The 23,159-nt window shown below is 41.4% G+C and overlaps 1 protein-coding gene across 3 annotated transcripts in view; it reads right to left on the bottom strand.

The window, feature by feature from the left end:
* LOC146981104 (ADP-ribosylation factor-like protein 15) overlaps positions 1-23,159 on the bottom strand; it is a 98,883-nt gene that overhangs the window by 34,253 nt on the left and 41,471 nt on the right. For all 3 annotated transcript variants that reach the window (XM_085786049.1, XM_085786048.1, XM_085786050.1), the window contains exon 4: positions 15,266-15,474. In XM_085786049.1, coding sequence (XP_085642175.1) covers positions 15,266-15,474 — 209 coding nt within the window. The remainder of the gene's footprint in view (positions 1-15,265; positions 15,475-23,159) is intronic.

Here is a 23,159-nt window from a genome sequence, read left to right as displayed (position 1 = left end):
CAAACCTGATTACGAAACAATTTTGGATCTATGAGTTATACACTGTAATCAAATCAAATGGACCACCTGAATCGGTCAGCTGCTCCAACCCTTGGGTGTTTTGGATGTTAATCTACTGAAATGATTTTAAACTAAGGAGATGGCTTGCGAAATAAGGCCACAAACAGTGACCTCATTCGATGTCTGTTACAGGAATGAGTGTGTTCAAAATGTGCTGCTCTCCTCCTGATCCCTTATAACTTATTGTCATTTTTCAAAGTTGCAGTCTGACTCACTGTTTTCAGCTGGTTTTTAAAACAATAATTCAAGATAATTGGGAAATATTATGGTCCTACAGGGTCAGGTTCAAGATACTTTCGTAATCACTGTCTCAAACTGTGTAAAAGGTTATGTTATTAACTCTCTGCTGTTTCTTTCTTGAATAAATCCTAACTTATCTGTTGAAGTCCAGTGTTTATTTTTCTGCATGTATCCTGGGAGGTTAATGATAAATCAAATTTTCATGGATCCATTACTTAATCTATAAGAGATCAGATGTAGCATTAATGTAAGTCTAAAAAAAAAAAGAAATCTCATAAATAAGTAAATAGATAATATTCTACACAGCCCGTTGTCAGTGAGCAGCACTGTCATGAGGATATGGACAACACTAATGGTTTAGTGTATTGAGTGGTTCAATTGTGGTGCAGATATATGAGAAATGGTGCAGTCTGCTGTCTTGTCACAATATTCAGTTTGAGCCCTGAAGACAGAGACAGCGTTATCCTCTTATTGTCATGGAGAGTAGTGCCTTGGAGACTTGAGGCACAAAGGCTGGAGGAAAGTTAGCCTTAAATCTTCTTTGGGGATAGAGTTAGACATTTGCATGATGGAAGAACATCCTCAGAGGCAGGCTTCATGTTCAGCCACTGGGGTTAGGAGAGAAAATCACCTTTATGCCGGCTGGATATCAATGACTTCACTTGTATATACTTTCGCACCTTGTCGTTTTATCAGGTGGATTGATACGACAACAACTATAAATACAAACAGGGACATTAAAGGGAAATAACCATAGTTTGGCAGCTCAGAGTGCTTTGAAAGGAAGGAAAAAGAAAGGAGGGGAAAAGGAGAGGAGGCATATTTTATGATGCAGATCAGGCTACCAGGAACTGCATAACAAAACCTCAGAACAGAAAAGCACAGAACAGACAGGCCTGTGCTTGACAACAAAACCCTATCTGTGCCTCCTTGAGTAACAGTGAGCCAGAACTATGTAAACTTTGATTGTGAAACTTACTGGCTTGTGAGTATCTGTGGTTCAGCAGGAGGAACAAAAAAAAAAAAATCTAAACACCATTTACTAAATTCCATATTTCAGATTTGCATAGACTTGAGCATGAGCACACATGTGTATCCACACACACCTTCCAGGGTCATTACGCCACTATATACCCACTCGAGCGGAAAAACACCCCCATCACTTTCCCCACAGCATCCTCACTCTCTTGGTAGTTCCCAGTCAACATCCACCCCTGTCACCCTTCCTCAAAAAAATCCTTGAGGAGGTCAACTGAGAGATTAAGAGCCTTCAAATGGGGTCATGGAGATCAATGATCAAACAGAGAAGCAGGCCCAGCCCCCATGCCCCCCACTCCACCCACTTTATTTCAGGAAGCTTGATAATAGAGACAAAAAGACTGGCTAACAATTACTTCCCAGCGCCATGACCCAACCACCCTCTTAATCTCTGGTGGTGGCCTCACCTATAGCTGTCACTGACAGTTCCACCAATCAGTGATCAGGACATCTCCATTAACTGGGTGTGAATCTTGGAAAAAAAGAAGAGAGAGTACACACAAGTTCACTCTGGTCAGTTTGCATTCAGAGGATTACCACCAACACTGATGAAGAGGAGAGGAACCAACGATGCCAGCAAAGTGTAACACTTATGTTTTATGTTGTTTTATAACAATGTTGCTGCACGTATCTGAAATTTGAAACAGTTGTCAAATGATTAGACTAATATAAAAACTAAAGCAGAAATAAAAACTGACATAAAAGTACCACTCCTCATCCTTCACACTGGGTCCCTGGGTTAAAGGATTTGGTAAAAACATGCACTCACACCTGTCATACACTGATCGTTTCCATCTCTCCTGCTGTGCAAGTGCTTTCTGATTTCTGTTGTGCGAATCCAGAGGCAGCACACACGCATTGGTCAAATGAGACCTCTTAACATTGGAAGAACAATTTCTTGGTTGTGGGTTTTCCATCACCGTGTGAGCCACATTCCTGTGGACCACAGGAGAACAGAAAGTGGCTGCGGAGCTGCAGGGTTGGTCAGGTTGCTCCCTCCAGAAAACACGCTTTCCAGTGAGTTATAGGTTTTCATATGCTGGAGTAGGTTCAACATTTTTAGAGGTGAAAGCACACTCGCTTTTATTGGGAGTTTAAAAGTGAGCAAAGAAAAAGGGAAAACATGGAAAGAGGTCAAAGATTAAATGACACATGTTTTGCCAGATCGTAAAGGAATTACCCAGTAGGTGCATGCATCACATTAAGCTATGTACACAGCTCTCTATGAGAACGAGATACAGAGTTGTACCATTTGTCACGAGGAGTGCACATTTCTGACAGGAAGTTCTCACAGTTAAAGCAACTGTTACAGTTTATGACCACTATTTCACCACAATGTGTGGAGAGGCTTTGCGTGTCAAGTTTGGAGGAAGCACAGTCAGGAGGATGAATGAATGCAGATGAATGAATGCGGAAAAAAAAATGAGTAAGGAAAGGGAGCGGTGAAAGTAAGAGACGACTGGGATTGAAAACTTCCTGTTTCTGGTGCTTTATCAATAGAAGTGATAGTATCCTGACACTGCAGTTGTGGGAAAAGAGAAGAGAAAGTGAAACATTTATCAAGACCTTTATTTTAAAGGTCTAAAAACATAATTATCACAACACACTGAACGAATCTATAGACGCAAACAAGAAAACAAAAGGATGTGCCGCACAGCGCAGGATGAGTAAACATTAACAGCATCCGATAAAGGAAAATGAATATCAACAAGGAAAATAAAGGGTTAAATTCAAGGCGACTGGCCAGCAGTGACTTCATCTATGCAGTGCAGATGCAAAGTCTCACTTCACCACTCATCAGATGGCATCTCGGTATGTGTAATGCTTTCTTTCATGTCTATCACCCCCTCTCATTGTGTGTGTAAGTGTATCACATTCTTACATATAGCCAGTGTTACAGTGTAGAATACAGATACAGGCCAGTTGTCTCCATATATCTTAATATGAATGCAAAAGCATCTGATGACAGCAGTTCTCACTGTGGGATTTCCACTCTACGCCCAATTAACTTCATAATAAACTAATTTTGTCATTCACTACTGCAGCAAATAAATCAACTTGTTAACTGTAATAAAATGATCAAAAAAAAGAGCATATTGATAATAATCTACAGTTTAACACTTGCGGTGAGGAAAGTTTGTGGGCAAGCCCAGTGGTGGTTTACAGTAGACCTCAACCTCTGAGAGGCTTGTTTATGCAGGGCCCTGACAACAAATGAGGAGTTGTTCTCAGCTTGGCTTGCGATTGTGTCAACAGCGGTCAACAACAGCCAAGAGAAAATATTGTTTTTGCGAGGAAAATTATTCCATCTAGGGTCAGCCGAAGGCAGAAAACATGGCATATATGAAACAAACAATGTCCGCGTTAATGTACCCGCGTGTGCCTGAGTGTATGTGTGTGTCTGCCTGTCTGTATCTGTCAAAACATGGCAAATTGATGATTAATGATTGTTTGCATGCTGGCTGGTGAGGAGGTGAGGATTTGTCACCGTCTCTCATTCTGCTGCAGTTCTCTAGATTTTCCGGATATTGAGGAGGGGGAAAAGGAGCTGGATAAATCATTGAAAGCACAAACAATCAACACAAATGTTCTTTAATCCACTTAATGATTTTCACTGGTGGGATACAGAGAATACCCTGGAAGTGTATGACGCATTTGAGTGGCTGCTTGTCTCTGTGGTGTAACTTTGTCACAATGTATAAGCCACATCAGATTTAGCTTTGGTACACTGAAAACAGATGTGCTCCAATTCATACCAGGCATTGTTTTCCTCACAGTGGAATAAAGCATAAAGGGGCCGTTCAAGCTGGATTGACTTCAGTTCGAGTGTTTGTGCCAATGAGTCAGGGACAGAAAGTGTGAAAAAGAAGAGAAAGAAATAGAAAGAGAAGGAGGGTGTGAAGGAGTGCTTTTCCCGTTCGTCATTTGGGGGCTTTGACCACATCTCTTTTGTGCTTCTGTCTTTAATTTCAGAGGGAAGCTGCATCATGGTTCTCAAGGTTAGATACCACAGCCTCCCCCCTTTTCCTGTTCACAGTATTTCTTCCTTATCTCTCTTTTCTTTTCTGTAATCTCTCTCCCCATTTCCACATGAGCCAGCTCTACCCCCCCTTCTCTTTCTCCCCCTCTCTCCTCTCTGTGACTCACTCTTCCATTGTTTTTCCACTCGTGCAGAGTATCATCGGTTTCTTTCTGTTTTCTATCTCTTCCCCTGATAACACAAGCACCAATAGAACCACAAAGACTTCTACCTCTGTCCACAACACTGACAGCATTTTCTAAAACAAGAGCCCCTCGTGGACGCAGTCCATTAGGCCCAGCCATCCAAACAGACCTGCTTTGTTGAGGTGTTATATCAACAGGGTGACCTCCCCTCCACTCCTCCCCAGCTTCCTTGGGCCCCCCAACGGCAGGAGATTGATGTCAACAAGGAATTTTGTCCCACGTTTCCTTCTACCTCCTCCAGACCCACCCTGATCCTGAAAAACACTTGCACCAGCACAGAGGGCCCCAGTGAGGCCTTAACAGGCCCGCTGAGCTGTGTTACCCCACCGCCACCTTCTCTCACCCCGCGCTCTAGCAGTGCCAGAAACACCTTCAGTCACTAACGTGACACCGTAAACAAGGTCTGCTCCAGAAAACAGCACTAGCAGTTGCAAGCATGTGTGTATGTTAAGGAAATGAGCCACCTTGTTCTGTCAACAGAGTGGTTGCTGTGAGAAGAAAGCCAACATGGAGACGTCATTTGTGTATAGTGTCATCGCCAGAGGAGCTGCCAATAGAAGTCAGACCAACTAAATTTGGTCTTGTTTCATGGGTGGTGCTTGCCAAACATTCACAAGAGGCAAGAACCTGCAAGGCAGCTGCTGTCTCCGGAGGTTTGCGGAGTTTTAATGCAAACTGTCGCAGGAGTCAGGGGTGTGTGGGGGCAGCGGGACGTTTGCAAACTCCAATCCATGTTCCAATAAACCCTGAATCAATACATAATTTCATTCATCTGTGGGCCTAATCTAATTTTGCAATCTAGATCACATACAGACCTTCAAAGACACACACATTACATGGCTTCTTTTACACACTTGTAACATTATACACTATATAATTATTATCCATGGGAATGTGCACTTTCACATTTACAGATGGGATCCTTTTAAAAGTCATATGGGACGTTTGAAATGATTTGGGACCTTAAAAGTAAATCTGACTGGAAACTGCAGACTTGAGTCTTTTGTGATGACAAAAACATCAAAACAAATCTTTGAAACAAAGAGTTAAAGTGAAAATAATGTGCCGCAGAGAATTCCTGCTTAGAAAACATACCCTAAAATATAACCCTCACCCATGTTTATTATGGACTTTGTTAAGAAGATCTACCCCTTCAATTTCTTATTTTTCTAACACTGTTATATGTATATTCTGCAGTTTATGATTTTTTATTTTGGTTATGGCTGAAAATATTTATATGTACTATTCTAAATCCTTAATTATTATACAGTTCAATCACTATGTGTTTATGTGTTTGAGTATTTTACTCTTGAATGCTTTGTGTGTGTTTTTCCTCTATCTAACTTTTTATTATAATTTTTGTTGGCAAGGATTTCATCTCATGAGCCCTGTGTACTTGTGGAAAGGAAAATGAGGATTCAGCCAGTCCTAACTGTGGGAAGACCTGCAGCCTTATATCCATGCATCACATATGGTATATACAAAACCTTACATATGACTTCTTGTTTTAATTTAGAGTGACCTGTTGAATAAACATTTAGACATGCTTAAATCATTTAAACATTTCAAAGGGATTACTACAGATGTGACCAGACTGAGTTTTTCAGAGCAAATTGTTATGGCGGATCAAAGGTTATGACTCGGAGTCAGGAAGACAATTATTTTTATTACCTGCTTCTCTCTAATGTAGTGAACCATTTTATCAATGCCTTCATAGCGACATCACATAAAACCAGACTTTTAAAATAGAATTGTTTCTATTTAAAGCAGATATCAGTGGAATGTTTTTGTTAATATAAGTCCTAAATAGTCCTATTTTCCGTCAGCAATCACTTACATGAAGTATTTCAGCCTAAACACGAGTCTCTCCGTCACTCTGCTCTGCTGTAACCCGAGGAGAAAATTTTCCTTGTGGGATACAAGTGTTATCCAATGAGGGGAGAGAACGGCATGAAGGGCTGTGTGTGCAGCCAAGGGATGCGCGTGAATGTGGTGACGTAGCACGAGGACCAATTGATGCCTGACAAGGGCGGGGGCTGCTAACTCATGGTGCGTTCAAGGAAACTCGTACTTTGTGTTTTTCCTTCCTGTGAAGTCATACCAGTTCGATCTGGTACGAGTTCACGGGTCGGAAGTTACGAGTGGCCGTTATAGGGAACTTTCACAGACAACAGGACGGTAAAAACACGAGCTACGGGTTACCTGGAACGCTACCAAGTCGTAGTTGTGACTTGAAGCTGTAACTTACGGTTTCAAAAGCCTGCCTTGAACACAGCATTAGCCGAAACGGCCGTGCCACTGATATCTGCTTTAACAAAGTAATATTGCCAGAATTGAAAAAACAAAACAAAACATTCACTGCAGTGTTACAGTGTAGTGACCTAATGAATAGTGCAAAGCTTGCATGAAGCAAAAGTTTCAGTGATGTCGTTCTGCTGGCCCTAAACATCTCAGAGCAATGTGCACTGACCCTTTGTAAAGATTTTACTTAGGAAAACGCTAATGGAAATTCTAATAAATAATGAAAACATACATAGCATACTAGGCACATATGGTGTCCTACGCCAACCTCACAGAAAACATGTACGTCCGCCATTATTTGGGTCGTGTGTAAAGAGACAGGCAGTATGGCTGGCTGTAGCCTGTACTGATGTGGGAGCTGGGAAAGACTCCTTAGAGGGCCGATGCTTGAAGTTTTGACTGAAGCTGAGCTGAAAATGACCGTTTAGTGCAATGGATGATATTAAATATGTTAACCTAGTTTCCTTGGGGTTTAAAAAAAACAAGTATCCTAAAATATAAAAACATCAGTAATGCTTCATTGCATGACTTAGCTACACTTTTAATGGTAACTGTGTTGTATATATGACAACACTCTGAAATCGAAAACATCTTCAGCATAACATTTCTCATACAGGTCATAATATACTCTAATCCTAACCCTTCAGGAAATCAGCTGAGGCAGCTACACCACTAATTCATTCAGAGAGGTAATTCATAGTGCAAGCACACATACTCTAGATAACCTCAATAAATGAGTGATACTGTACGTGATAAGTGTCTTCAGAAATGCAGTTAGACACACTCTGCATAGCCTGACACTTTCAAGGTTCACTGTAAGGCCTTGCTGCCGTGCCTCCAACAACCCCTGCTGCTGAGGATGATAACGTTTTAGAAATAGGAAGTGGCATATCTGTAGTTGTGCTTTTATCCTCAGCTGAGGAGACACACTGCACTTACACTGGACCGGCTAAGCCCGTGCTAAGAGTAGTTTGCCACCTGTTTCTGACATGTACCTTGGTACTTTTAGTGTAACTTTCATTTAATATTAAGCGACTCAGCTCTACAGTAGAGCATCTTGACAACCTTTATTAATAAGAAATATGAGGACTTAAATGTTCCCAAAGTTTCTGGACACAAACTTGTCATATTGAAGTTAGGGGCCTAATGTGTGGTAGAGTAACAAAAAGCATAGAAATTTAAATTTTCTCGCTGATTTAAAAAAGAAAAAGGAAAAAAAAAAGAGCACTCTGAAATATTTAACCAGTTCCATCTGCAACTAGGGCACAGCAATTTAGATATACCATTATCACAGTACTCCATGGAAACACAAAGTCCATTTCAAACAATAAGTACTTTATCATGTTAGTCATTTGGTCTTGGATGGTCAAAACCTTTTACATTTGAAACCAGTATTCTGTGTTGATATCTTATTTACTGGACATAAAACATTAAATGTTATTCTTGATGGTAACTACCAGCCAGAACTTCTTGGACATTCGTGTTTTTACCTGTTTGTATTAAAGTTTTATCAGTTTAAATCCAACAAATAACATTATCAGGTATAAGAGGTAGACAAACTAATTTCAGCTACACTTTGCTGCAGCTAAGTGATCGCCAGATCGCCAAATGCCGTACCGGAGGTGGAAGGTCCCCTAAAACGAATAGCATGGGAACTTGGGGAGAACTGAAAATAAACTCCAGGAAGAGACCACTATGGATGTTGAGCAAATGTTTGGTTAACATAGAGAGGGTTTGCCCTCTTGCACTCTCCAGTGGTTGAGTGGTCTTACTATTTCCACAATTAATCCATGTCATTTTTCAGAGTGCGACATATGATATGATCTTTAATGTGAGTGCACGTATGACTATGCCAGAGAGAGTGTAACAGTGCAGACATATAAATAAATAAGACGGCTGTTATTAACGAGCACACAAGAGGGTTATTACTTTGAGAGGTGTATGAGAAGAGGAGGAGTCAATGATTTCCTTCCGAGTTGGTCTTAAATGTGGTTTTATCTTAGCCATGATTACTCATGAGTCACTGAACACTAAGCTCCTTCAGTGACACAGCTGTGAGTCAGATGATAATATGCACACACGGGCTTCGTCACACTCATAATGACCATTAAATTCCAAACACTGAGATGTATTTGAAAGACTATACACACGTAGAAATCCATGCCAAATGAGTATCTGTTTTGAACCCACAACTGAGGTCAGTGCTGAGTGCAGTAATGTAGAGAATTTGCAAGTGTCTTAGACTGTCAGTGGAATCAAATTAATGAATTTGAGATGTTTCCGGCCCTGATCAAAGACTTCAAAGCCTTTTGTTAGGATTGCGGAAATGACCAGCTCATTACATTACATTTGTTCATTTAGCAGACACCTTTATCTAAAGCAACTTACAAGTGAGGGACATCCCTAAAGCTTCAGTGCAGGGGGAGACCTTGGTGTAAGTACTAAGTACTACAACTGTTCAGTGCTAGAAGTGTATTGAAAGTGCCTAACAAGTGCTAGGTAATCATGTAGGGAAGGCTGTTAAGTGTTAGAAGAGGAGGTTTCCTTCAAAAAGAGCACCTTGAGTCTTCAAAAGATTGTGCAGAAGTGCAGACAAACAAATACAAAATGGATATCAGTGACAGTGCACACATTTCCCTATGCTCAATTATGTTTAGCTGATAGAAGGGGACACAGTATGAAAACAGCTGCATCAGTTAAAGCATCGGCTACTGTACATCTGCCAACCTGATCAACTCACTTTACAAAAATCATTAATTGTGAACCGAGGTGGCCCTCTTAACATGGTGCAAAAAGGCCTTTAGGCGACATCTATCTCACCCCCACCCTCCCCATAAGCCTCCTCACGTGTCATCAGTGTTTGCAAACAGTTCAGAGAAGTCAATACTTCCGGACACTGATGCAATGAGTGGTCAAATATAGCAGAGGACATATCAAGCTAAGACTGGTAGAAAGTGTGGACAGTTCACAGACTGGATTAATTGGTTACGTTATGAGAGCCAACAAAGAGACCAGTGTTGTCGGGCTTAAAGCAAGCAGTTGCCATTTAAAATATCAATAAGATTAGTGGGTTTCCATGACTAAAGCGCCTTGTGCTCAAGTACAACCAATCAATACTAATAAGCTAAACTAAGTTAAACTGATTCAGGTGGAGTCATAGGTTTGTCTGAACTGCATTCAGTTTAGGTCACAGCAGAATCTGGTATACAGTAGAACTTGTTCCTCTATCTTTTCCCACTGCATCATAGAGCAGCAGTGTTTATGATCAAGACCAGGAAATGCAGGAAATGCAGATCGTCCCCATTCAAGGCTTCCATCTTAGTTTTCCTTCAGAAACATTAAATAGGCCTCTGCAGCAGAGGGAAGTGCTCCAAGACTGCAAGGGAAGCTATGCGTCCTCTAAAATGTCAAAAAAATAAATGGTAAAATATGAACTGCTGTGTTGACATTTAACTGGCGCTTTCAACTCTGTGCGTTCACACCAAAAGCTTCCAAAGAGGCAAAGTCGCTTGAGGATGCGCTTCAGACAAGACAGCTTCCAAAGCGGCAAAATATTTGGTTAATTCGATCGCGCTGGTCATTTCAAGGAGCCGAAGGACACCTCTATTCTGACTGGTTGCCGCCGAACCGCGTCATAGTTAATTACGATAAAGTTAACTGAGACTCAACTTCTTGTTTGGCGACGCTTTAGAAGCTTTGGAAGCGCCGCTGACGGCAGTTGGCGCGTTGGTCGCTCAGGTCTCCACCGGGCTCTCATAGAAAATGAATGACTTCTGGCGTTTTTGAAGCTTTGGAAGCTTTTGGTGTGAACGCACAGTAAGACAAGTTCAAGTCAGCTACTTATCGCAGGTCGACTGACGCTATTTTCCCCACTGGACGTTCACTGGATGTCCCTCCCACGGACGCTCAACATCTCCAGGGGTTGAATGGAGCAGTGGGCGGGCCTGGACGCCGAATCCATTTTGGATTGACAGCAATTTTGAAACATACACCAACACCAGATCGGAGCGTTTTCAAGTTGAGAGAAAAACTGCTGCTCATTTCTTGGTATTTGCTTGGCGACACAGTCCATTTCTATTGATATTATATTATACACTGTAAATAAAATACAATTATAGCATTTCCTTGTTTTCTTTGGACAAATTTTTATGATGTAGGCCGAAAATGAGCTTCCAATCTTTGAAAGATCAGCATCTACTACTGATCTGCAGATGATACACGTGCATACTTTTGTGTGTGTGTGTGTGTGTGTGTATACATGTGTACTGTATCTGTGGGGGTGATTTTGTAAGTGAGCAGGAAAGTGAGGTTCCAGGTTTTTGAAACATGAGTGAGTACTGCACAGGGACTGCTAGCCATAACATCCTACTCCAAGGGGCTCCTTCTGTGAGGCTCGGTGGAGTGGTAGAGCATGACCACCAAGAGGAAGACACAGAGAGAGCGAGAGAACATACAGTTGTGGTGTATTTTATTCCTCCTGTCCCCACCAGTGGTGATTAATTGTGTCCTCAGAGGGCTTGGCGACATGTCATAACACGCCATCGCTACTACATAATATTTCTACCATCTAACTATTTCTGCCTGCCTGTCTGTCTGTTAGTGGAGTGGCCAAAAGAAAACTAAACCCACAAGAAACAAATATTCATACTCACGGGGCTCGGCATTGGCCGCTGCTGATGAGTTGCTCAGTGTTATTCTGACAATATACAGAAAGGATTAGAACAGACGTATCTGCTCAACACAATATGGAGTATTTCACCCTGATGACAACTCAGTCAAAAAAAAAAAATACCAGTGCAAGAAGTGAACTCAATGCCCTGAAAGATTTCCCACAGAAACGGAGGCATGGCACTCCAATAGGGGTAAAATATGGAATCAAAAACATCTGTGATCTGACTGTTTTCTAAAATGAGACGCTGTTGTGTTTCTTAGGATAATCTAGAGGCATTTTGGCTAATTGTTTGATGTTAAGAAATCACATATTTTCAGTTTTGAGGATTCAATGCCAAATAGCAAGTAACAATAAAAACCTATGTCTTAAATAAGAGGGGGAAACATACTAAGGAAACACTGTGTCCCAGAGCCCAAAAGTAGTTTCATGGACCATTTACCAAGAAGGAGAAGAAGCAAGCATCTTGGACGCACATGCCTTGTGTGTTCCCTAAGCCTGTGAAACAGATGAATGTATTACAAAATGTGAGCTGAGATTGGAAAATCCTCCAACATTAAAAACAATACAAATCAGATTCCTCACTGACGATGGCCAATTGTTATGTGAGATATTTATGTGAAAAATTCATGATTTTAACTGCTGGTCAGAGTTCTCGTTAATATTGTAACTCTAAGGTATTTGAGTTTAATGGTCATTCTGGGACTGGAGCTGGAGCTGAAAGATCAATTTGAACACAACTCTGCGTCATCACAACAAAATAAGTTTGTTGGGGGCGGTGCGTGGTGCAGTGGTTAAGGCGGCCGTCCCATGTAGAGGCTACAGTCCTCAACGCAGGCGTCCCCGGTTCGAATACCGTCGGGCAGACCTTTCCTGCATGTCATTCCCCCTCTCTGCCTCTCCCTTTCCTGTCTATCTCACTATGCACTATCAAATAAAGGCAAAAACGCCAAAAAAAAATATACTTTAAAAAAAAAAAAAGTTTGTTGGAGTGCCACAGCAATGGCCAATGACAGTAGACAAATCAATAAAATTGGTGGCAGACAGGTCCAGATCATGGTAGCAGCAGCAGCACAGACTTTCTTTCTGCCCAGAATGTCATTCCAGATCGCGAGGTCAGGTGGAATGAGAAATCCACCTCATTTCTGTGCTGAAATGTAGAAATTTGCTTCACTGTTCCACAATCAGAGTGGAATTTGCTTAAATGCTCTTGTATCTGTTGTTCAACAACTGGCTGAGGCCTTGTTTCCAGCACCTTGGCTTAAGATTTCCACAGGAGGATAAGAAGTTTAATATCTCAGTAACCGGAGAACACCGTGTCGCAACACTGAAGAGATGTGTCAACCAAGACAACCCAACAACATAACAACATTTAGAGCCCTTTGTCTTAAAACGTTGCATGAGTTTCTCAATGTGTTCCTCCCACACTGCTCAGTGATATCCCCAGTTGAGCTCAGCAGACCTCCTCCCCTGCAGAAAGGAAGCCCCTATTCCTCCCTGAGTCCTCTGACAGTTTGCCCAAACCTTGTAGAGGCCAACTAAAAGTCTGCCTTCATGAATCCCCAATCACCTTCCACACTCACAGTTTTGCTTCTGCAACAACAGAAGCTGCCGTCCCTCTGAACTCCAGATTCTTGTCTGCTGATTCAGAACTCCCGAGGGCAAATCGGGCCTGAAAACGTTACTTCTTCAGCTTTATAACATATTTGAATGACGGTGTCATCCACCAGTTAATTAGGTACTGACAATCTCTGGTCAGAACTCCAAGAAGAGAAATCAACAGTAAAAAGATTTGACCATGGCATGTCAATTGATACCGTGTGTAGGTTCATTACAGACAGCCCTGGCATTATTATGGTACACATGCATCTTCAGTTATCTGATCTCAAGTGGTCTACCTGAAATACATCTCGTCCGCCCGGCTTTAAAATGCATTTTCCACTGACCACTTGTGATCAGATCTCACTTCCTCGTTTCATATGCAAATAAAGAGGTACGTGTTATTTTTAGCCAATCAACAGACCTGTTCATTGTAAATATCCTTGTGTGTGTGTGAGTGTGTGAGTCTGATAGAGTGAGAGAGAGAAAGCGGAAAGGGTTGAGTGAATTACTGTACTGAACACCACTTACAAGTCTTATCCATTTGAGATAGGAAAATATTTTTGGTCCAAAATAAAACTGTGGCAAAGGACTTTGGCGGTCCTTCGATGTGGTCAGGATGTATTTGTGTTGAATGAGACCACAAGAGTCCCTGATCACCTGTGAATGTGGTTTTACTACAGTAATCAGATCTGAAATGCATCCTGAACGCCTCGTGGTTGCATTCACACCTGGACTCGGAGCCATCCATGTGATCTGATCGCCCGAGATGGATGTTAATGCTGTACCAGGTCTAAGCTGGTGGAAAACTCAAACTACTGTCCAAGGGGCACAAGCAACAGTCAGAGGCCTTTACCTACTGTAAGCAACATGCTGGAGTGTCATCACCATACCCTCCATCACTATCCAACTATGTGGCGCATCTCGCCCTGGGCAGCTCTGTAACAGGAGACTAGGTTGACCCACATGGCAGAGAGTTTGAGCAGAGCCTTTACTATGCCCAGTTGGGACTTGCCTGCAAGCTCTTGTTCCAGACCTGGCTGCAGGTTATTTCCGTATTTTGGATGAGATTTCTCTTTCCCCAAAACACCAATTCATTGAGATTGTTTGATCAATTTTAGTTTGGCCCCTCACCAGGGACCGATTTACCCTGAGGGTCTGCTGCTGCTAACACCACTGCCGGGTTCATAGGCGCACAAACACCACCCTGACTAGACAGTAGTACACTCTTAAGGTCTGTTATCTAATAAATTTATAAAACTGATGATCATACATACATAATTAAAGGGATAGTTCAACATTTTTGGCAAATTGGCCCATTGCCATAATCCCTATAGTTTTAGCAGCAGGTTCGTTACCTTTAATTGTCGGTGCAAGCAAGTTTTTAGAACGGCGGAGCAGAGTTGCGAGCTGCTCAGAGCTACGCTATGGAGGCTAATGGGATTTCTTGGTTTCCCTCATCAAACTCATCAAATACACAATCCAACAACTCCAAAATGCTCTGGTGGACAAGTTGTGACCTGCACATTCACCATGCTATGAGATAATAACAGAACGTTACCAGACAGAGTTGTTTTAGAGGCAAATGCAGAGACTGCTTGCCGAAAAACTGCCCCCGACAGGAACGAGGCATGAATTTACCTTTACCTCTAAAACAACTCTGTCTCGTACCGTTCCGTTATTATCTCATAGCGTGGTGAATATGCAGGTCACAACTTGTCACAACTAGAGTTGTTGGATTGTGTATTTGATGAGTTTGATGAGGGAAACCAAGAAATCCCATTAGCCTCCGTAGCGTAACTCTGAACAACTCGCGGCTCTGCTCCGCCGTTCTAAAAACAGCTTGCACCGACAATTAAAGGTAACAAACTATACTCCTAAAACTATAGGGATTATGGCAATGGGCCAATTTTCCAAAATGTTGAATTATCCCATAAAGACCTCTGCCCGTTTACACATTCACCACTGTGATACCAAGCCCCAAACGCAAATCTGATATGTCCGACTGAGATGTTTTAACGAATGTGTGGAAGAAGCCGTGTTCAGCTGTGAAAACCAAACTGAAGTTAAATGAAGTTATTGTTGCGTGGGATGGGATAAATAAACAAGAGCAGTGTAAACCGTCTGTGTCACCTGGTTTGGCGTCCTCGCAGCAGGCTTGTCCTGGTGGTTGGCGAGGATGAGGAAAGGCAGTGTGCAGAGCTGCGGGTGCTGCAGGGCCGAGTGGAGCTCGTTTCGTGCTGCCTCAAGGTCTTCATCTGACGACGCGCTGTCCAATACAAAGACGACACCCTGTGAGCCCTGGTAGTAACGACTCCAATATTTCTTGATGTTGTCAGCTCCTGTAGACAGATATGATGCCATCAAAGGTGTCATAACTGATGATACAGCTGTTATGACAGCAGAATTACCAAAAGCTCCTGTAGAGGAATGCTGTGCGTCAAACAATAACCAAGAATACACAATATATAAAGATATAAGTAATTTAAAGCTGAAATATACTTTATAAACTGGTAAATACATGCACTCACTAGAGTGTTTAAATAATTTTCAAAGCCACCTCTGAAGTTGAGTTCATGGTTGCCTTTTTGTGTGCTAATTTAAAGTAGGAACATTCACTCACAATGATCTAAATTTAGTTCACAGCAGCTTTATTTGTTAGAATCAGTAATTTGAGGAAGAGACCAACATGCACAGTGAAAGAGCCCCCTCCCCCTTTGCCTGTCAGTTCATGCTTTCCCTTTATGACAGTGTAGATGATGCTCTTAAAGAGGAAAAACATCTAGAAAAACATTATACTGTATGTCTTTGCTTTTATTCTTGTGAGAATCCCGTCGGTGTAAGAGGCAAGTGTAGGATTTGACTGATCCAGCAGCAGCTGCCTTGACCGTAACCTTAGTCATTTTCACCTGAAGCAAAACATTACCATGTGATTACTACAGCTTAATGGGGCTACTTCAACGACTGGAACCTTTCCTGACAGGCTAATTTAAGAACAATAAATTCTTCAGGAACCATTGCCTCTCTCTCTCAAAAAAAAACCCAACAACCCCCCCCCAATTCTCTCGATTTGAACACCAATCTCAAAGCCCTGAACAGAATCAGTCTCATGAACCGGAGCTGCAACCCGAACTCTGGCTGAATGTTTTTCCTATAAACTGGACACCATTTTTACAAGCATTTCTTACTTTTTCCTTCCCACCAGAAAGCAGATATGAAAAGGGTTCATTACGCTGCTCTTCAGTGCATGCAAAAAAAAAACAAATTAAAAACTCTGGGCTTCTTAAGGTCAGGAATGACTGCCCGATGACAGCTGCTGCTCTCGCCCTCTATTCACTGATGCTGACATACTAGCTCAACACCACAAACCGTGATATGCCAGTCATATCCTCCATGTTACTCATGCTCCTTTAGCATTGGGACATCTTGTGACAATCCAAATCCATCCATTGTGACCATGTTTTCTGATTTCTCTTCATAAGGAAACTTAAAATTGTAAAAGTAAGCTAAGGTAAGGTAGTAACATACCTCATCCTTTATAAAAAAAAATTAAAAAAAAACATAAATTATCACATATGTTGGGGGAAAAAAAGAACTGTGCAGAAATAAGGTATGACTTTACAACTCCAGCCATCCAGTGCAAAGTTCTTACTGCAATCCTTGCAGTGGAAGTTGTCCTATCCTGTCTCCAACATGTCACAGTGTAGACTATTGTCATTTCAGATTTATAATTTGATAACAAACTTTCCTCCTGCTCTAACAGTGCACTTCGATTACATTTCATTAAGTCGATTGCACATCACTTTTCCATAACATATCTGCCATTAGATTGTTCTAAATGTTTGTTCAACACCGTACACAAACAACAAAAGGTCCCGTCACATTGCACACGCAAGTACATGCATGTGCTTTCGGAGGATGAACTGTCTCTGGTTAAAATTATCCTCCTCCGTCTGGTGAGGTTACTTCCTTTGCAATCTTGTGAGCTGTTGTTTTGTTATTGTTGCTCATAGTAAGGTAACTGCCAAGAAGTGACGAACTGTGAGGCTGGCAAATCTTTAAAAATCACGAAGTGCTCTCAGTGACATTTACCTCCTCCCCTCATGTTCTCCCTCCCTTCCTCTTTTCCTCCCCCACTCCTTCTACTCACACCTTTCGCTGGAGTGAAAAGCTATCAGACAAAGTGGCACTTGAGAGATTGACGAGGAAGTTTCTCTCATCTTTGCCTGGAAATGGTGGAATGTCCATCACGTCTCATTGGATCTCGTTGGCAACTTCTGCCATCTATTGGTCTAACAGGAGGATTTCCAAACATGATGTCATTGTTCTTGGGGATGCTGGCAGCTCTACTACATATCATTATTAATCAAAGAAGTGCACCATAAGTAAAACCTCACTCCTTTGCTTGCTTTTCTCTCTCTTTCCTTTCTACTTCCCTTCTACTTTCCTGCCCTTTAACACTTGTGTATCAATCCTCCATATAACTTAAATAGATGTTGTTTAATATTTCCTTTTTCAAGCTTGCACTCAAATGCAATTTGCAAAAAGTCAACAGCTCAACACACAAGCTAAAAAAAATGACATTTCAGTGAAAGTCATGTCTTTTATTGACCTTCATCAGTTGGAAAACGACTGCCTCATTCATTTAGATTATAGATTTTGACCATATTAATGAAATAATGAATGGTTCACGCATGATGAAGTTTGTGAAATTATTTGAACTAATAAAGAGAGAAATGTGAATTAACTCCCTTTGCTGAGCTCATTACACATCTATACTACAGTACATATCTTCATTGCATCTGTGCTCCGTTAGTGTCTCGTCTACTTCTGACTTAAGTTATGACTCGTACTTCAACATAAATCCATGTTATGATTTCTGACAATATTACGATGTGGAAAAAATATAATACCAGTCTGTGATGTCAAAATAACTCCGGGATCAAACTGATCTGAAGGAAAAACACCTTGACCGGCCAACTCGCCCTCTTTCGCTCACTCAACCAGACCAAGACTTCTCCAACCTTCTGCAGCAGATGGGACGGAAACAAGCAGTGAGATTACTTATTCAATGTACTGCATACAATATGTAAATGTATAGCATTTATGCATGGTTTGAGATCAGGAAGACATGCATCTTCATCATTCTATTGTATGTAGATGTGCTATATATGTGCTTTGTAGACACTTGATAATTAATTGCACATGGACTGCAAATTGCTACAGGCTGCTGTTATGTCAACCACTTTACCAGGGAACCACTCATTACTGATGCAGCCAACTGTGTCTGTCCACATAACACTTGCTTTTACTGTTACATGGACACGGATTTTTACTTTTTCGAATGTGCTGTCAGCAAAGCAAATTATTAACTTAGTCTTTTTTAGTTAAATAATCCAGTAGTAAATCAACAGAAAACCGGCCTCTAACTGGGCGAAAAAAACAAGCTTAAGATGCCACCAACCATGTGATTACAATTAGTTATTTAATTAAGTCAATAGATTTGACTCTGCACTACCAGTTTTATGTGTGCTAAAAGGATGAAATGCTACAGTTAAGAAGTACGGTACTTCTTACATGTTGTACCTTGTTTACTACTGACTAGGTCCTGTTACAAAGCCTAAACAACACTGTCTTGTAGTGATGTATCTGATTGCAACAATTAAAGTGAAGTTTGGTTCTGTTATTTGAAGGTTTTCAGAAACACATGTTGTGAAAATGTTGCGCAAATACTGAGAACAGTACATTTGAAGATTCTGTTGAAGTCTTGATGCCAAAAGTGCAGGTAGAGAAGAGAATGGGAAAAGCAGACATCTGCTGGTTAGACAAACACAAGTGGCAACAACATTCTCGTGATCAGGTTACTTCTTTTCTTCACCAAAGTGTGGCTGTGAGTTCCTAAACCAAACTTAGAGGCAAACACCAGTGAAACATAAGTAAACAATTACGCAGCAAAAATTAAAAGCAGAGAGTCTTGTGTTTGGTCAGATTCACTTTCAGTTGTGTTTGATGATGATGATGTTTCACAATTCATTTGGAAATCTAAACCACTTGTGATGGTCCATATTTAAAAAATAAATCAACATAGTTGAAAGGCATTATCCTATATTTCCTCTATATTTTCCGTTTGGTCTAAATTAGGCTACTGCTGAGGCTAGGTCTGTTTGTTGTTGGATACTGATGCAGTTATGGTTTCAGTTTCACAGATAGATGGGAGAAACTCTGTCTTACATTTCTGCCTCCTATCGTTCACACTTTTGCCAACTTTTACCTTAAACAAAAACACAAATATGTTGCTAATCAGGTTTTTTTTTTTCCACTCTTAAAAGTTGAAGCACTGAAAGCAACCCTCTTTGAAGTCACCCTAACGAAAAGCAGACAGTGTTTTCTCCCAGAACAAAACAGCTACAATACAGTGATGGGAGGGAGCGCCGACTTGTGAGGGAGGCCTCTTGTAATAAAGTTTGCTTATGTCATTGAGGAATGAGCTGGGGCTGCAGCGGGAGTGAGGTGGAAAACACTTCAGCTGTTGATATACCCATCCACCTGCAGTCTCAGCAGTGTCTGTTTTAAGTAAACAGTTCCTGTGTGAGGCCCCGCCAGAAACACACCAGTCCTTCTCATTCATGCACATAATTGACAAATCTGGTTTAGACGAGTGTGACACCTCTGAATATATGAGATAAACAAGTTGCGCTATTGTGTGTAAATAATTTGGCTGTATACTAATAACCCTCCTCGCTATTGGATGAGCCATTTTAATCATGTGCCACTGTGTGTGCTTTCACACTTCAGTGGTAGTATTCATAATGTATAATGTATTTATTAAATTTTCACTTATTTCTACGTTATTATATGTTTTTCTTTTCCTGTATAGTGTTCTAAGCACTTTTTTTATTATAGACTATGTGCCTTTCTGTGTTTTTAACTTGCTTACCAGACTCCAAGAGAGCCCTGCACATGATTTCCTGTTTATAGATATTGACAATTCATGTGTCTGAAACTGTAATAATTCACCACCATATCCTTGCTATTTAAATTCATATTTCACTTCACTTCTGAATATAATAGCCTGCTGTACAACCACATGAAAACAAAAAAAATGTCAGATGAACATGGATTTATCCTCCTTGGTTGTATCCACAAGAAATCCCAACGTCAAATAGGGTAATATCCCTGAATGAGGCCTAAACTGCTTGAAAATCAAATCAGTCCGCAGATGCCAACATCTGCTTTCAACCCAAATGACAATTTACAAATTATTTTACTTTTTGTCAGGTCTTTTCCTGTGCATAGGAGAAGCCTCCCTGCTGGGCAAAGTAACACACACTGTGGTCCCGTTTGATAGAAATAAGAACCACATGGGGTCTGCAATGACTACGATGTTGTGGTTTTGTTCTGAGATGTGCTCGCATACTTCCTTTGGCTGTTGGTGGTCATAGACAACTGGCAACGGTTCTGTGATGTTATTGCATCCTGCTCATCTTCCCCAATGAGTACATGATGGGACCAATAATGGACGATACGTACCAAGAGCTGCGATGGCAAGTTCAAATTTAGGCAAATCTCACTCATCTAGTCCATACATGCATATGTTCATATGCTCATCTACAAATAAAAGCATATAATCCTTTAAATTGGGACAAAAGAGACTCTAACCTGTTTTTAAAAATATCTGAAATCCTGATTTAATTACAAATACAACATGTGCAAATCTCCCTCTCCATTCTACTTCAAACCACACACCTCGACAGCCACAACACCGAGGAACAATAGCAACGAGTGGTGATTATTAGGACTGCTTCTTCATAAGCTGTCGTTGCGTGGCATGAATGCACACTGGGAAATGGCCCGTCTAGACTTGACGTCATGTCACTGTCGAGACATATACGCGCACATTCACACACTCATACACACACTTGATAGATTCCTCCCTGTGTCCCCGGAGGTGCCCTTCCCACCTAATCCCCCAGACCTGCTGGGTAAAAAAAATATGTTTGCTCACCCAAGGATAACCAGATAACCAGAGGATCCGCATTGCCTTTATAACGCTTGATTCAAATGAGTAAATATAGCTTTTATTTTACAATGTTGCATTTTCATTCTTTGATGTGCAGCATGAAGCTGAGAGTACGTTTGCTGCATCACTCTCTCTGTGTATTGATTTAATTCCTGACTAAATATACTTGAGAGGAAGTTATTCAAGGTGTCATACAGGTGACACTGCTACACTGTGTTAGTATTTTGGCTAGTGGCAATGACAGAGCACATGAAATTGCCTCCTACCTTTTTTACCTTATCTCTAAACCACGGCTGACATATGAATATGCGTTTTCCTGTGAAAGAAGGGAAGCGCTGCAGTGAGACCACACAGTCTGTCTCTTAGTGCGCACATGTGCCTGAATCGTACAAATAGTCTGCTGCTCAGCTGTGGAAACCAAATTATTGAGACATATTTATTTCAATTTAAGCTTCAGTCAGACTTTGGGTTTGATTATGTCACAGCTGTCACCACGATACTTTCCCTGTTTCAAATTTTTGTCATTCACATGCGCATGTGAACAAACCTAGTAAGAAAATCTGTCATCTTTATATATAACCAGGTTATTTACATCCATGTAAACACACTGAATGACAAGACAGGCGAGTCCTGCCTGGTGGCGACAGTGAGGCAGCGCCCCTCTATCAAGGCCAGACAATGTGCTCAAATCAATAAGCAGAAAAAGCGAGAGAGAGGGTGTGAAGGTGGAAAAAGAGAGACAAAGACACGACAACTGGAAGCTAAATCTAGAGGCAATAGAGAGAAGAAGGTATGGGAAGCAAAAAGGAAGGAAGACAGAAACCAGAGCTGAGGATGAGAAAGAGAGAAAATGAAAACAAGATGGAAGGGACCTCAATGACAAATGCATGAGTGAGACACTCGTATAGTCTGAATCATTACAGACATCATACATCAGGGTTGCCTGCACATACGCTGCTTTGTGCCTCTGGTTTAAAGGACAGCTTGCACTTACGACAATCTGGCCCAGTGCACTCAAGGAAGGGAGAGTTAAAAAATGCATTACCCCGCTTAGCAACAATACAAGTTACAGCTGTGAGTCAACTGCACTTACATGGGTTCATAGCCCGCAAAATTTTAATGACAGAGAGAACTGGCTCCCAAGCCACCTCCGAGTGCCATGTAAGGATGACTTCTTTCTGCCTTACATGTTCTTTCCGACCTCCAGCGCTTCAGGTCACCTGCATCAGACTTGCTTTACATTCCATACTGTAATGGGAGAGTAGCTCATTGACATTCAATGGCTTTTCCCGTGGGAGAAGAAGGAAATACATGGGAAGTGCTTCACTTCTTCACACTCAACACGCTTCTTCCCTTGCCTTAGTCAAGGCTGAGTGAAGAGAACAAGCCACAAAGGTATTGTGTAAAACAAGTTTTTGGGGTCAGGAATACTGATGTCTGTGCGTCACATCTTGTATCATTTTTCTGCATCATTGATGCAGTGCAAAATAACATAAAACTAAACCAGCCATGTTTGCTTGTTTTAAAACCATAGGGAAAGGGGAGGAAAAAAGACTAGTGACAGAAATGGGAAGTGTTGAGTACGGTACAAACCGTGCAGAAAGGAACCGCTTTAATCAGAAATCACTCGTTGTAAAAAATGACCAGCGGAATAACTCTCCTGACTCCTGCCATTTACGTCATTTACATTTGGAACAAGAAGCGTACGCCTTCACTCGGCCAAACAAAGAGCGCTACATGTCAACAGTTGACGTCAGACGGAAACCTAAATCCGATACTGTGCTCCACATAAAAAGTAGTCACTGGAGGCGTCAAAACATCATGTGCTTGTTTTCACCCTCCTCAACCCATCCATAACGGATGGCACCATAAATCGCTCAGATTCTTGTGCTCTGTGTATTTACAAGAAAGGGAGCAGGGTAGTAAGGGTCCAAGCAGGGGGGCGGAGAGAAGAAGAGAACAGATTTCATCATCCTTTGCTGTGGTGGCAGCCTATACTAACTTCCC

Source organism: Trachurus japonicus, chromosome 9, assembly GCF_045865225.1.
Source record: "Trachurus japonicus isolate A0001 chromosome 9, Traja_1.0".
Taxonomy (NCBI): domain Eukaryota; kingdom Metazoa; phylum Chordata; class Actinopteri; order Carangiformes; family Carangidae; genus Trachurus; species Trachurus japonicus.
The sequence above is the reverse complement of the archived record's forward strand: the minus strand, read 5'-3'. Positions and strand labels throughout refer to the sequence as shown.